Below are 15822 nucleotides of genomic sequence, written 5' to 3'. Positions count from 1 at the left end.
CCATGGGCGTGGTTAAAAAGAGTCAGAGCCCATGGTCTTCCCCTCTGGTGCTCGTGGCCAAAAAAGATGGGTCGGTCCGTTTTTGCATGGACTTCCGGAAATTCAACAGTGTCTCTGCGGTGGCGGCTTACCCCATGCCCCATACAGATGACCTGATAGAAACACTTGGGAAGGCTAAATTCATCTCCACGCTAGATTTGACCAAAGGATATTGGCAGGTGCCCCTAGATGAAGATGCTGCTTTGAAGTCTGCCTTTTCTACCCCTAGGGGGCACTACCAGTTTATGGTACTTCCGTTTGGGCTCTCGAATGCACCGGGAGGCTTTCAGAAACGTATGGACCGAGTTCTGGAAGGTCTGGGGGCCTTTTCGTGTTTACCTGGATGATGTGGCAGTGTTTAGTGACACGTGGGAACAGCACTTACTGCATTTGTCCCAAGTATTAAGCTGGTTATGGGAGGCTGGGTTAACCATGAAGGCCTCCAAGTGCCAGTTCGGGAGGGGGGAGGTAATCTATCTGGGCCACAGAGTGGGACAGGGAGCGTTAAAGCCCATGGAGGCCAAAGTAGAGGCAATCCAACTATGGCCCGTCCCTTGGACTAAGAAACAGGTCCAGTCCTTCCTGGGGCTGGCGGGGTACTACCGGAGGTTTGTCCCTAATTTTAGTCAGCTGGTAGCCCCCCTGACCGAGTTGTGCCGAAAGAGACAACCGGTACGGGTGCAATGGATGGAAGTGTGTCAGCGGGTGTTTGAAGGGTTAAAAGGCAAGCTCAGACGGGCTCCGGTGCTTAGAGCGCCTGATTTCAATTGTCCGTTCGTAGTTCAAACGGACGCCTCTGAGGCCGGGTTGGGAGCGGTACTGCTACAAGAAGGCGAGGGGGGCAGCTGCAGCCCGTGGCGTTTATTAGTAAAAAGCTCTTGCCGCGGGAAAGGGCCCTAGCTACCATTGAAAAAGAATGCTTAGCCATAGTTTGGGCAGTGGGGAAGTTACGCCCGTACTTGTGGGGGCAGCCGTTTCAAATTCAAACTGATCACTCCCCTCTTTGCTGGCTGGCCCGGGTGAAAAATACAAATCAGAAATTACTGAGATGGAGCCTGGCCCTGCAGGATTTTGATTTTACCATTTCACACATCAAGGGCAAGGAGAACGTTGTGGCAGATGGACTATCCCGGAGCTTCAGCCGAGATGGGGAGGGGGAAGATTGGGAGGACAAACCCCTGCTCCTGCGTGGGCACAAAAGAGTGAACAAAGAACAGGGGTCAACGTGAAAACGAATAAAACAGTGATGGGTCAGATGGAATTTTTTAGAAATTCCATCTTAAGGGCGAAGGTCTAAGGGATGGGTGAATGGCACTGGGAATGGCCTGTCTTTTAATATGTTAAATTTTATTATTATGGTTCCTAGGAACTGGGAGATAAGCGGCCAGCTGCATGGGGGAGTTCTGGCGCATCCAGGAACTGCTTGGGGCAAGGTCCGGCCGGCCTTGAGAGAAATTAACATCTCAGGCGGAGGGGTGAAAGATCTTCGCATGGAAAGCCAAGGGGAGGGGGGAAGGAGTTGCAAAAAAGAAACTATAAAGCCTATTCTTTGAAAGGGGTTTTTCTCTGAGCTGGCTGACTCCAAGGTTGGGTGATGTATGAGTTGTAACTTAGTGTCTGGCTTGCTTTTTCTGGGTTCTTATATATATGCATGTTTTAATAGTTTTAGTTGCTAATCCCATGTAACCTACCACTTATCCTGAAATAAAATGGTCTTAAACCTCTAAATTGTGAGCTGTGTGCGTATGTTCTGGGGATCTGTGCAAAATCCAGTGGAAGGCCAGCTTTGCTGGAGCGTGCTTCCTTTACAAGGCCACTAACCCTTCTTCAGCAAATGGTTAGTGAATGGGTTTAAACTGTAATTACATAGCCACCATGGTCAGGAATGGTTCAGACGACACACGGAGCCATGATGTTTCGATCAAAATGCTTAACTGCCGTGGCTTAGTCTGTCGTCAGAACAGGGTCAGGGACACACAGACACACAGACACCCCATTACCCTTCTTCTTCTTCAGGTAGAGGGAGAGTCCCACGGCCACAAAGACCACGCCCAGCACGGCCCCCACGGCCCCCGTCCACACTTTGCTCCTGGCAGAGTCCGACTTCCGTGGCTCTGTAGAAGGAGAGAGACCAGGAGCCCCACGTGAGAAGGAGGATCAGGGCCAGGTTTGGCCTCTCAGCCTCCAGGTGTCCAGGAGAGGATCCGTTCCATGCGTTACACCCAGGGAGGGTCTTTCTCAGCCACCACTGCTGACCGCTCCTCAGACTCCAGAGATCACAGACAGGCTGTGAGGCCTGAAAGGTCGCTTCCTGTAAAGCCCCCTGCCCCCCAGGGGAGAGGAGGGGGGATCGTAATTCCCAGGATACTTTATGAATTCCCACTTGCAAACTGGTGCTCTGAACTGGAAAGGGGAGGTCCATCACTGGAGCAGAAGATGGGGCCTGTTGGGAACCCAAAGCCCCCACCTGAAGGATACAATGGAAGTGAAGCTACGAATCACAAGCAGACGTGGGCTCCTTTCACCCGCTGTGGGCTGATTGTGGCTGAAATGGGAGTTCAAAAGCACAGCAGACTGGAGCGCCTCTGATCTCTGGGGACTCAATGGGGCTCGTGGGTCCTCAGCCCCATCTGAAGGTCTCCCACTGCTGCCTCCAAAGTCGACGTCCTTCTCTCTGGACACGTTGGCACAACCCCCCAGTTCCCAGCCCCTGTGACTAATCCTCAGCACATGCAGCTGGAACAACCGAGTGTTGCTTCCTTGCTCCCTGAAACAAGAGCAGAAGCCGAATCCTGACTCAGTTTCCCTCCCAGAAGAAGAGCCCTGATGCTGGATCAGGCCAAGGGACTCCGCAGTCCATCCTTCTGTTCCCAGAGTGTCCGACGAGATGCCCCAATGGGAAGCCCAGAAGCACAACGGCCCTTGTTCCTCAGCAACTGGTGTTCAGAGGGGGCTTCCACATGGACAGCTCCTGGCGTTACCCTCTTGACAAGGGAAGGAAGGAAGGAAGGAAGGAAGGAAGGAAGGAAGGAAGGAAGGAAGGAGAGGTGGGTGAACATGGGAGGGGGCTGCAAACAGAGGTCATTCTCATCTGAGACCCAGTAAAATTCCATAAAAGGGGCAGGGGGATTGCTCAAGAAAAGCCTTAGCCAGAGACACAGAATCACAGAATAGCAGAGTTGGAAGGGACCTACAAGGCCACCGAGTCCAACGTACTGCCTGTGATCCTGGAGGTGGCATAGAGCCATCCGGACTACTAGCCACTGATGACCATGTCTGATCCCCTCCTAAAGCTCTCCATGTTCAGGGCCATCACCCCGTCCTCCTTAGTTTCACAATGCGTTCTGCACTACTAGTCCTAATAGTAGTTCAAGAGGCAGCTGGACAACCCTCTGTCAGGGATGCTTTAGGGTGGATTCCTGCATTGAGCAGGGGGTTGGACTCGATGGCCTTAGAGGCCTTTTCCAACTCTACTATTCTACTATTCGGTGATTCTAATATTGAATTTAGGCTCCATCTTTCTACAAAACTTCACAGGGCGGCTTATACACATCAGCATAGTCCAAAATAAGATGCAAATAACTTACAACCTAACAAACAAACCAGCCACAGTTTTAAAAGCAGCAACTCCCAAGATCCATGACTGGGAGCCGGGGTGGGGGTGGGGGGCTGCCCAGTTCTCCCCCTGCTCTAGCTGCAGCCTCTCCTGACAGCCCCAACCAGGACCCGGGAGCTGAGGCGCTTTCCAGAGCTCACAGGGAACTTCACCGGTGGTAACTGCAGGAGATGCTAGTCCTCAGGCAACATGAATCTGGATTCAAGGCTGATGGGGCAGGGAGGGGCATCATCCTCAGAGAGGGGGGGCCTGGGGAGAGGGGGCCCCATAAATCCTGCGGTCCCCTCTCAATCTTGTAAGCGTGGCAAAGAGAGAGTGGCAGTTTGACATCTGCTCTGGCTCAACACACTTTCTCCTTTTACTATGTTCCATTCACCCGGCTTCCTTTCATCTGTCCAGAATCCCCCACCATTCAGCTTCATGGGATGACCCCCCCCCCCACTGAGCCTTGGTATTAGGTGAGAGATGGAGAAGAATGTCTCCCTGCCCACTTTGGCCACACCAGGCATCATCTTCCACACCTGGATCAATTCTCCCCTTACTCACTGCCCCCCCAACTGCGTCCTGGTATTATAATCTTGTACATCCTCAGCAGGTCAGGGATGACACAGGAATGTAGAATTCCCACCCTATTTGCAGGATTGTATCTAAGGAAGGAAGGAAGGAAGGGAAGGGAGGGGAGGGGAGGGGAGGGAGGCTCCTACCCCACTGGACGGTGATGGGGGCCTCCAGGCTGATGTGCTCCACTTGGCAGGTGTAGACGTCTCCGTGCTCCGGCTTCGTCTCCAGCATCACCTGGGTCTGGTAGGTCCAGTCCCCGTTCCGGAGCTCCTCCCCGTAGAAGACCCCTTCCTTCTGCTCCTGCCCGTTCTTCAGCCACTGGATCTCAATCTCCAGGGGATAGAAACTGGCTGCAGTGCAGAGCAGGAGGGTGTGGGGGGACAGGGGGTCTTCCTTGGTGGGGGAGATGGAGACGGAGGGCTGAACTGGGGGGGAAAGAAGGAGAAGGATGTGTGAGAGACACGAGGAGGGAGGGGGAAGGAAGGGCTGAGAGAGATCCAGAAAACGGAAGATGGTTTCCTGGGCAGACCTACGCCAGCGGTCTCTTTCCCTCTGTAGCCAGACAGACGCCCTCCTCGGGTGTCCACAAATAGGGCAGGGAGCTCACAGTCCTTTTGGCTAGCTCCCCCCCACCCCGCAGCTGCTTTCGCTGTATCGGAATTCGTAACTCACTTCCCTCAAAGCAAGAAAAGACACCTGGTTATGAAATGCCAACGGAAGCAAAAGTGAAAATGGTTAATGATTAAACACGTGGACAGGTGAATAAGTTAAAAAAAAATAGCATTAAAGAATAGATACACTCAAAGCCAGAAGCAGGTTCACAATGAATTCTGGGTAACTGATATTAAAAAAACTAATTGGCAGGGCTAGTTGGATCATATTTAAAAAGAAAATGCTGATTTTAAGATCAACACTCATGATGAAAAGGGTCATGGGAGGGAGGGAGGGAGGGAGGAGGGGGGTCTGTCAAAGCTGCACCATTGTGCAAGGAACAATCACTGATATATCGATGTCTAGAAAGATCTATATGCTTTGCTTTAATTAGTAAAGGTTGAATAAGGACTTGTTTCCTCAAAGATATACTTCAAAATTGTATCTAGCCTGCAGTGAATAAGTTGAATTTTAAATTTGCTTTTCAATAAAGTGCTGCTTTTAATAATGTATTAGTTTTAAATGTTTTAATTAGTTGTATGATGTTTGCGCTCGGTCCAGAGGGAGAAGCGCGTAACAAATAAGATTATTATATTAATTACCGTATTTCTTCGATTCTAAGACACACTTTTTTCCCCATATAAACATGTCTAAAAACGGGGTGCGTCTTAGAATCGTGGGTGTGTTTATTAGTTCCTGGAATCAAAGCTTTTTTTCTGTTGGTGGTACTGAAATTACTGTGCGTCATACAATCGATGGCAGCTTAGAATCGAAGAAATACGGTATTATTATTATTATTATTAATTATAGTTATTATTGTCTGTTCCAATCCAATGGGAGCCTTCTAGGAGTTGAGACTGTGAACCCCAATTTATGGGAGAGGGGACTGTGATGTTTTACCGTTTGTGACGTAAGTATTTGTAATGATCAGATGGTAAGGGTTTAATATTGAGTGTGTGTGTGAGAGAGAGACAGACAGAGAGACAGACAGACAGACTGAGAGACTGTCTGTGAACGGTCTAGAGCAAGGGTAAGATCAGTGTGTTCAAGGGTAAGATCAAGCCGCAGCTATGGGTCTGTTAAAGACTAGAACAAACAAATGAAGCTGAGTTTTACTGGAGGGATTGTTTCCCCGAGACAGAAACAGCTCTAATGAGGGTATTTCCTGATATGGCGTTGAGTCCGAAGAAGCTGGAACAGCGAAAACGGGAAGTTTAATTGCAAATCCCTGTCATTCCATGCATTGACAACGCTGATAAGAATAGAAAATGAGAAGAAACCCTATTTCTGTACACATATTATTCTGATGGTATTGTCTCAGGTGCTAAATGTTATAAAAGTCTGTAATATTGTTGGACTGTATTAGATTTGTATTCTTGCATGTATGATATATATTATTGGTTATTATAGTACCCAACATTGTGATTGTTAACCACTTCGAGAAACATCAGTTGGTTTTATATATCCTTATAAATTGTAAATAAATGGGTTATTTGATAATTATCACCTTTTATTGGTGTTTGGAGTAGTTGTGTGCCTTTTCGCACTTCATATAGTACTACTTAATAACTACTGCCTTCCATTACTTGAGTGGTTCTGTTACCTACAGATTATGGAGACGTTTAAAAGAGACGTAAAAGAATGCGGATTTGAGCAAACAAAGTCAATGTCTGAAGTAGCCCTATGTCCTAATGATGAACATGTTATCTCTAAGGTATATAAGTTGTTGTTAAAGTTTGAGACAGAGAATGAACAGACAAAGGACTGTATGATAAAATGGGATCAAAACTTTGGGTATAATGTACGCATGGAATTATGTAAAAATATGTGGGTAAAAGGTTTAAAATATACATTAAGTACCAGACTTAAGGAGAATTTTTACAAGATGATGTATAGATGGTATAGGTCTCCCTCAAAACTAGCAAAAATGTACAGGGGTTGTTTGGGAGACTGTTGGAAATGTGAAGAACAAGAAGGAACTTTTTACCATATGTAAAAATATGGTCATGTGAAAAAGCAAAATTGTTTTGGATTCATAGAATCATAGAATAGCAGAGTTGGAAGGGACCTACAAGGCCATCGAGTCCAACCCACCCACCCCTCAATGCAGGAATCCACCCTAAAGCATCCCTGACAGATCCACTTGTCAATGGAAAAATATACCAATGAAACCAGAACCATTTTTGCTGGGACTTATGACCAACTTAAAGCAAAAGGAGGAACGTTGTTTCTGTATATGCCAACAGTTGCCAGACTACGCTATGCGCAATAGTGGGGAAAGACACAAGTGCCATCAACGGAGGAAGGGCTGGGGAAGGTTTTGGACTTGGCGGAGATGGCGAAACTCACGACGGCGTTAGTAGGAGAAAAATCAGCAACCTCATTTGTCCTGGACTGGAAACCTCTGATAAAGTATAAACACGAGTTGCAAACGAATGATGTATTTGTTTGTGGATTCTATACATAATCTGTGGCCTTTGTATAACTCTGGGCTTTCTCCGCTGTGGCACCCGGCTGTGGAAGGAGCTCCCCAGAGAGGTCCGCCTGGCGCCTACACTGTACTCCTTTTGTCACCAGCTGAAGACCTTTTTATTCTCTCAGTATTTCAACACTTAATTTTAACTTAAATTTTAATCTTACTGTTTTAACTCTGTATTTTAATCTTATATCAATTTTGCTGTGTGGTTTTATCCTGGTTGTGCTTTTTATACTGTATTTTGTATTTGTGCTTTTAATCTGTTGGTTGTTTTATTCTGGTTTTAATTTTTGTGAACCGCCCAGAGAGCTTTGGCTGTTGGGTGGTATAAATATGTAATAAATAAATAAATAAAGTGTAGTTATGGACCGCCGATATGTCTGACATGAAGATTGCCTCAAATGGAACATGGCCGTAGATGTTTTGTTATGTGTTTTTATGAGATGTGATGTATTATAATGTTAAGTATGTGAAGTTCTGTTCTGCTTTATTTCTCTGCTTGTCTTTTTTTCTTCTTTTCTTTATTTCTTTGTAGAAAATAATAAAATTGTTAAAAACCCAAAGAGAAGTTTCCAGGGGCTGCGCAGGGGCTGAAGAGGGCGAATGAACGCCACGGAAGGACGCGAAGGATCCACGAGAATCCGCAGTGAATTGAAGGATGAATGTGAATAATGAAGGCATAAGGAGGAGGAGGAGGAGAGCTCCGAACAACGTCCAGGGTCCGTTCCCCCCCCCCGCCCGCCCCGAGAGCCCTTTGGGAGCCTCAAAATGGGCGGTGGGAATGGGGGGGGTCTTTCGCGTTGTGAACAGGACAGCTGGGGAAGGGGAGGGGTTCTCAGAGGGGGGTCTCTTCTGCAGCCCCCAGGCCCGCGTAGGACTGACGCCCCCTCCCCTCCCCTCCCCGGGCGGGACCCCCCAGTGGACTCACCCCGCCGCCGGTGGGAAAAAGGTCCGAAGATGTTGTCGTAGTTGTAGCGGCAGAAGCGATCCACCGCAGTCCGCGACACGTACAGGTAGTCCTCCTGGCTGTTCCAGTACTTGGCGTCGGGCTCCCCCAGTGTCGTGACGGCCTCGAAGTCCCCGCGGGCGCTGTCGAAGCGGACGAGGTCCTGCCGGTCGTAGATGTACCTGTACAGGTAGCGCACCTGCTGCGTCCCGTTGATGAAGTGGCACTCGAACTTCCACTGGGCCAGGAAATGGGGGGCTGGAGGAGGGGGAGGAGGAGGGGGGGTCTGGGCTGGGGGTTTCTCAGGCCAGGAGGACTATGCGGAGTCGCTTCTGGGCTACAAGTTGCCTCCTTGGCCGGGACTCGCCCAGGCTCCAGCCCCGCTGGCACCAACAGCTCATCCCGCCTCCCACCTTCCCCTTTTAAAGACTCAAGTCTCTAGTCCTCAAAGAGCAGGAGAGGGGGACAGGCACACTGGCCAAGCGGGCTCTCTCCTGCCCAATCGTCTGGCCAGGAAGGAGCCTGCGCCCGCCTCTCAGTGTTTTCCGCCAATGAGAAGAGTCACAACTTCGACTGTGAGCAGTAGAGAGATTTAGACTGACACACACACACACACACACACACACACACACAGACACGCAGTCTAACAACGCGCTTCCGGGTTCCTTACAAAACTCCCCATGGAAAACAACATCAGAAGTCTCAGAACTTCACCCCTGCTGTCCTCAGGCTGCAGCAGATCCGCCTCCAAAAACTCCCCAGTCTGCGACCCCACAGCCTGCTCTCGTTTTAAATGAAACCCCTTTGGGGCAGGGACCCCCCAACCCTCTAGTCCTCTCTGAGGCCCCAGACACACCGCAGAGGCTGCGTTTACATGGATGATCTCCAGCCAGCGTCTCCCCCCGCGCAGCCCAGGAGAGGATCCGGGACAAGGGAGGAATCTCAGCCGGAGACTCAGCACGCAAAGACTCCTCCAGAGAAAGAGACGAGGCGGTGTCGCGGCTGGAGTATCGGATTAGGACCAGACAGGGTGACCGTATGGAAAAGGGAATTTCTGCAGGTGCTGCATGCATACAAAGGACACCTGCTGAAATTCCCTTTTCTGTACAACTGTTGACGATACAGGGGCCCTGTCCTCGTTTCCATAGGGTCACCCTAATTTAGGAAAGGAACCGAAAATAAAACCCCCAAGATCACACACCCCTTAGACAAAGCGACGGTACAACCACACTTGGAATTCTATGGATAGTTCTGTTCACCGCACCGCAAAAAAGGATATTGTAGAGTTAGGAGAAGTTCAGAAAAGGGCAACTAAAATGATCAAGGGGCTGAAACACCAGTCCCAGTTACGAAGCACCTGGGACTGTTTCCCTCAACGAACAGGTGAGTGAGGGGAGACAGGACGGAGGTGGACAAGATCACGCAGGCTGTGGAGAGAGTGGAGGGGTGCATCTATTTATTTATTTATTTATTTAAAACATTTATATCCCGCCCAATATTAATAAGATCTCTAGGAGGCATACAGATAAAAGCATACAGCATAAAACAGTAAATATACACAGCTGAAAACAAATTAAACCCTCTCCCATGAAACTAGAACCCCATGAAGCCAATTGGTGGGAGATTCAGGACAGATCAGAGGAAACCCTTCTTCACACAGCGCAGAGTTTCCACAAGATGTAGTGACGGCCACCAATCTGGATGGCTTTAAGAGAGGGATGGATAAATTCTTGGAGGAGGAGGCGATCCACTAGTCCTCATGGCTATGTGCTCCCTCCCCCTCCCCCTCCCCCTCCTTCCCTCAGTTTCAAAGGGCCCTCCAGGGGGCGCCAATCCTTCCTTTCCTTGAAGAAGCCATGAGGGTCAGCAGAAGGGGGGGAGGTCCTGGGGGTCCCCATTTCTCTTTGACACCCCCCCTCCTTCCTCGCTCCTTCCCTGAGCCTCGGAGGCTTCCTGGATCCCTCTTGGTCCTTTTCTCTCCACAGGGTCTTTGGGCTTAAGGGGGTCTCATCCTCCTCTGTCTCTGCTGCCCCATTGGGAAAGTGAGGGGCAGAAGGGCTCTCTCTCTCTTTCTCTGTCTCATAGAATCATCGAAAAGGAGAGTTGGAAGGGTCCTCTGAGGCCATCGAGTCCAACCCCCTGCTCAATGCAGGAATCCACCCTAAAGCATCCCTGGCACATGGTAGTCCAGCTGCCTCTTGAAGGCCTCTAGTGTGGGAGAGCCCACCACCTCCCTAGGTCACTGGTTCCATTGTTGTACTGCTCTAACAGTCAGGACGTTTTTCCTGATGTCCAGCCGGAATCTGGCTTCCTTTAACTTGAGCCTGTTATTCCGTGTCCTGCACTCTGGGAGGATCGAGAAGAGATCCTGGCCCTCCTCTGTGTGACAACCTTTGAAGTATTTTTATTATTATTATTATTATTATTATTATTATTATTATTATTATTATTATTATTATTTATATAGCACCATCAATGTACATGGTGCTGTACAGATAACACAGTAAATAGCAAGACCCTGCCGCATAGGCTTACAATCTAATAAAGTTGTAGTAAACAATAAGGAGGGAAAGAGAATGCAAACAGGCACAGGGAAGTGTAAACAGGCACCGGGAAGGGTGAAGCTAAACAGTATAGAGTCAGAACAAACTCAATATTTAAAAGCTATAGGGAACAGAAAGGTTTTTAGCTGAGCTTTGAAAGCTGTGATTGAGTTTGTAGTTCTCAAGTGTTCTGGAAGAGCGTTCCAGGTGTAAGGGGCAGCAGAAGAAAAAGGACGAAGCCGAGCAAGGGAAGTAGAGACCCTTGGGCAGGCGAGAAGCATGGCATCAGAGGAGCGGAGAGCACGAGTGGGGCAATAGTGTGAGATGAGAGAGGAGAGATAGGCAGGAGCTAGACCGTGAAGAGCTTTGAAGGTCAGCAGGAGAAGTTTATATTGGATTCTGGAGTGAGTTGGAAGCCAATGAAGAGATTTCAGAAGTGGAGTGACATGGTCAGAGCGGCGGGCCAAGAAGATGATCTTAGCGGCAGAGTGGTGGACAGAGACCAGCGGACTGATGTGAGACGAAGGAAGGCCAGAGAGAAGAAGGTTGCAGTAGTCCAACCGAGAGATAACCAGTGCGTGAACGAGAGTCTTGGCAGAAGAGATGGTCGAATCCTGGCAATATTATACAGGAAGAAACGACAGGATTTAGCTACTGCCTCGATATGAGGAATAAAGGAGAGCGAGGAATCAAATATAAAGCCAAGACTACGAGCTTCCTTGACCGGAGTAAGCGTGACATCGTTGACAGTAAGAGAGAATGAGAGGAGAGGGGAAGAGTGCTCTCATGTCTCCCCTCAATCTTCTCTTCTCCAGGCTAAACATGCCCAGTTCTTTCAGTCTCTCTTCATGAGGCTTTGTTTCCAGACCCCTGATCATCCTGGTTGCCCTCCTCTGAACACGCTCCAGCTCTGAACTCTCTCCCTCTCTCTCTCTCCAAGCCCCCTCCCCTCCCTTCCCTTCTCCTCACCTGGTGGGGGCTTCTTCCCTCCTCCAGTTCCAGGGACCATGGAGGATCCCATCAGCAGCACCATCAGCAACGGGAGAAGAGAAACGCACACCATGGCTGCAGCCCCACAAGGGCAGGGAGAGAGAAATCTGCTTTCAGCCCCAGAAGGGAAACTTTTGAGTGTGTGAATACAAGTGGGTTGGGGGGACGGACCACTAGTTCTGCAAAGTCTCAGAGACGCAGCTCTGCCCTGGCACAGAGAAGCACCAGTGAGCATTCTCCTTTCAGCAGCGTCATCAGTCTCCAGGCAGAAGGTCCCCCGGCTTGTGCAGATGGAGAAGACAGGTTTTGGCTGCAAAAGAAGGCAGAGGAAGGTCTAGGTGTGTTTGTGTGTCTCTTGGGGGAGGCATCCCTGGGAGGCATCACCCTGGGGAAGGTGGGTTGCAGCAGGGAGGGGCCTGGGAAACCCCTGGCACAGACCCAGCGGGCAGGCAAGGGTGGGAAGGCCAGGCAGGACGAGGCCAGGTGGCAACTGACCTGCGTCCCCAACTCCACACCCCCACTGGCCGAGGAACGTCAAAATCCTCCACCTTTCCCCCATAGTTGTGCATGGATTTACTGAGAGTACTCCATAGTGAACTAAATACACTCTGCACATGCTCAGAGGCACATTTATATTACCACCACCACCACCACATGTTTGAAACAGAGGTGAATGCTCCTATGCAAAAAACGTTTCCAGGCTTTGGCTCAGATTCCGCCCTGTCACCGCTTCCCAGGGAAGCAAGACAGGAACCAGGCGCCACAAGCAGCCGGATGGAGACCCAGCGCAGAGGGTGGCTGCCAGAAGGCGACGCGGCCCAGATGCTCCACGGAACTGAATGGTGGCCAAGGAGGCCCACCTGGGCTGCCTGTCCCCCCAATGACGCCTCTGGTTCATTCCGTGCAGGACTGTCTTCACAGACAGCCAGGGGCTCTCCAGGGTTTGGGGCAGGTGCTTCACCTAGCCCCACCTGGAAGTGCAGGTGCTCTTGCCACGGAGCTCAGGCCCCTCCCTTCATAATCCTGGGACCCAATGGGGTTGTTCCCAGGAAGCTGAAGGGGGGGGGGGAATTCCGGACAGACACAAGGAAGGACTCACACACACACAAGCATCCAGTGAAACAATGGAATTGGCTACTATAAAGCAGAGATGGCCACTGGTATTTTATTTATTTATTTATTGCATTTCTACATCGCCCAATACCCAAAGCTCTCTGGGCGGTTCACAAAAATTAAAAACAGGAGGACAATTCAAAGTGTAAAGCAAACAACAGTATAAAAACAGAGTATCAAAATTGTTGTGACGGAGGGGGCCGAGGCTTCGTGGCGGAGCACCTGCTCTCCTAGGGTGACGGCCACAGAAGACCTCCAGCTGGACAGCCATCCGCCAGGGATGCTTTAGGGTGGATCCTGCACTGAGCAGGGGGTTGGACTCGATGGCCTTAAGAGGCCCCTTCCAGCTCTACCAGTCTAGGGTTCTATGACAGGATCAGAGGCAACAGCAGCAGACGCCTCTCAGCCCCAGATGCTGGGGGGCAGGAGGGGGGCAGCGCTGTGGCCCTCCGGCCCTGCTGTGGGCTCCCCATGGGGGCAACTGGCTGGCCGTGATGGGGGCAAAACGCTGGGCCAGGGAGGCCTCCGGTCTGACCCAGCACGGCTCCTCCTGCGTTCTCCTGTTCCTGCTCCTGGGGGTGGGATTCATCCTGTTGGTGCTCCTGATGGTGCCCAGGGCCGATTGAGGCTCTGCAACTGAAACCGACACTGAGAAAAGAGGGTCCACTTTCACGGTGCTGCTGTTATGCTGCTCAGCCAACGATAAGGCACCGGGGGGGGGGGCGGAGGGGGGGCAGAGAACATCGCAGCCCCTTGCAATGACTGAACCCCAGCGGGAATGAAAGGCCGATGCCGCGAATTCCATTCACCAAGCCTTGACCGTATGAGCTGCTCTGAAGGACAGTCTACACAAAAGGGGAGGGAAGACGAACGCACACACGGGGCCCTGGGTCAAGGCACCCCCACCCCACCCCTTATTTCCAGCTCTCTGGTGACGGAAGCTGCACCTCTGGGCCCCCAGCAACGTCCTTCTTTGCCCAGAGACGCTCCTGGCAGTGGACAAGACGCTGCAGAGGCGCTCAGGTTTCGCTTCCCCACGCGACAAGCCAGGCTCAGCGTTCGTGGAAATGAAACAGAGAAACTGGCCACGATCCAAGCACCTGTGGTCAGCAGAAAGCGAAGCAAAACCTCCTCACAAAGCCACTCCAGCGTCCACCACCCCCACACTCACACACCCAGAGAACCAACACACACACACACACACACACACCACAGCAGGGGGGCAGAACCACCATTTTCCCTGGAAGGGAGTCCTTAGGACCGAATGTAACGCAATAAGCAAGGGGGGCGGAAAACCCAGCAGCCATTCAGTCCCACAGGAAGGAGCGTGCAAGGAATTCTGTGCAACTCCGGAAGCCTACAGCACTGCATCTGCACTGCTGCAGTTCATTTAATTTCTGCGCTGTAGTATCATAACTGCCCTCACTTATATCTACGTCATACCTCGTAACTGCCCCGGAGTTTAACGTCGCCACGGTGGCCACTCTGAGGCTCGTCAAGCCTAGGGTGACCCTATGAAAAGGAGGACCGGGCTCCTGTATCTTTAACAGTTGTATTGAAAAGTAGGGGTGTGCACGGACCCCCGCTCCGCTTCTCTTCCAGATCCGCGATTTGTGGATCGGGCCGCTTCGCTCCGCCCCCGCACTGCCTATGTCTGCTCCGCTCCGCTGCGGAGCTCCGGATCCGGATCGGAGCTCCGTTTTTTCCCCCCATAGGCTTGCATTAAGCTAAAAAAGTATACAACTTTTTTTCTGTTAAAGTTAGAAACCTCAAGTTTGGCACCATGACACATGCACGCCAAGACTCAAGGCAATCCCATCATCCCCTGATTTTGGGGGAATTTATGAAAATCGGGCACCCCATTCACACCCCTTTCGATAGCTCCGTCAATTTGCACGTTAGAAACCTCAAACTCACCACCATGATAGCTTATCCAGGGATACACATGCACGCCAAGACTCAAGGCAATCCCATCATCCCCTGATTTTGGGGGAATTTATGAAAATCGGGCACCCCATTCACACCTCTTTGGATAGCTCCGTCAATTTGCACGTTAAAAACCTCAAACTCACCACCATGATAGCTTATCAGGGATACACATGCATGCCAAGACTCAAGGCAGTCCCATCATCCCCTGATTTTTGGGGAATTTATGAAAATCGGGCACCCCATTTGCAGACGTGGACTGTTCTCTGACATTTGGACAGATTAAAAAAAGGGAAGTGGGCACACTCACAGATGCCATCTAGACCCACAATCATGCCAAGGTACAAGGCAATCCCATCATCCCCTGATTTTTGGCGGAGCTTAAACCTGCAGACAGATCAATGGGGCCATTTCAAAGGAAATCCCAAGATGCCATGAATTGGGGAGTAGAGATCAACCTAAATATGAATCTTCTTCCACACTTGAAAAATGGATTTGGAACTTTCAAAAGTCTAATTGAGCGCAGGAAGGACTTCTCCCTTGAGTCAAAGCCAGACACAAACCATCCCTGCGAGGCGGGCAGGGGAGGAGGGAGGGAAGGCAGGCAGGCAGCAGACATTTCTGGGGGCATAAGGAAGTGAGCCAAGGATAAGCCAGTAATGCATATAAAATGGAATGAATGAATAAATAAATAAATAAATAAATAAACAAACAAAGGAGGGGTGGAATTAAAAGCAGCAGTGTTGCTGAATAAACAACAACAAGAACTTTTAAAAAAAGGCTATATCTGTCTTTTACCAGTAAGAGGGGGGAAGGAGTGGACGTGCCCAAAGGGGGAATCATCTGCCAATTTGACTGGTACCAGTCTTTTAAGAAGCAAACGCTCACTTCAACTCATGATAGGCATTGCTTCACTGGGTTACTCTTTGGAGGGCTCTGATGGCCCTCCAAGTACAGGAGA

General features: G+C 50.3%; 1 protein-coding gene across 2 annotated transcripts in view; it reads right to left on the bottom strand.

The window, feature by feature from the left end:
* LOC134396454 (rano class II histocompatibility antigen, A beta chain-like) overlaps positions 1-15822 on the bottom strand; it is a 116373-nt gene that overhangs the window by 83755 nt on the left and 16796 nt on the right. The window contains exon 2 of one of the 2 annotated variants that reach the window (XM_063122962.1): positions 8272-8547. The exons of the other annotated variant lie outside the window; for it this stretch is intronic. Coding sequence (XP_062979032.1) covers positions 8272-8547 — 276 coding nt within the window. The remainder of the gene's footprint in view (positions 1-8271; positions 8548-15822) is intronic. 2 annotated transcript variants of the gene reach the window in all.

The sequence above is a fragment of the Elgaria multicarinata genome, chromosome 3 (genome assembly GCF_023053635.1).
Source record: "Elgaria multicarinata webbii isolate HBS135686 ecotype San Diego chromosome 3, rElgMul1.1.pri, whole genome shotgun sequence".
In the NCBI taxonomy this organism is placed as follows: domain Eukaryota; kingdom Metazoa; phylum Chordata; class Lepidosauria; order Squamata; family Anguidae; genus Elgaria; species Elgaria multicarinata.
Note: the sequence above shows the minus strand (reverse complement) of the source record. Positions and strands in the feature narration are given on the sequence as shown.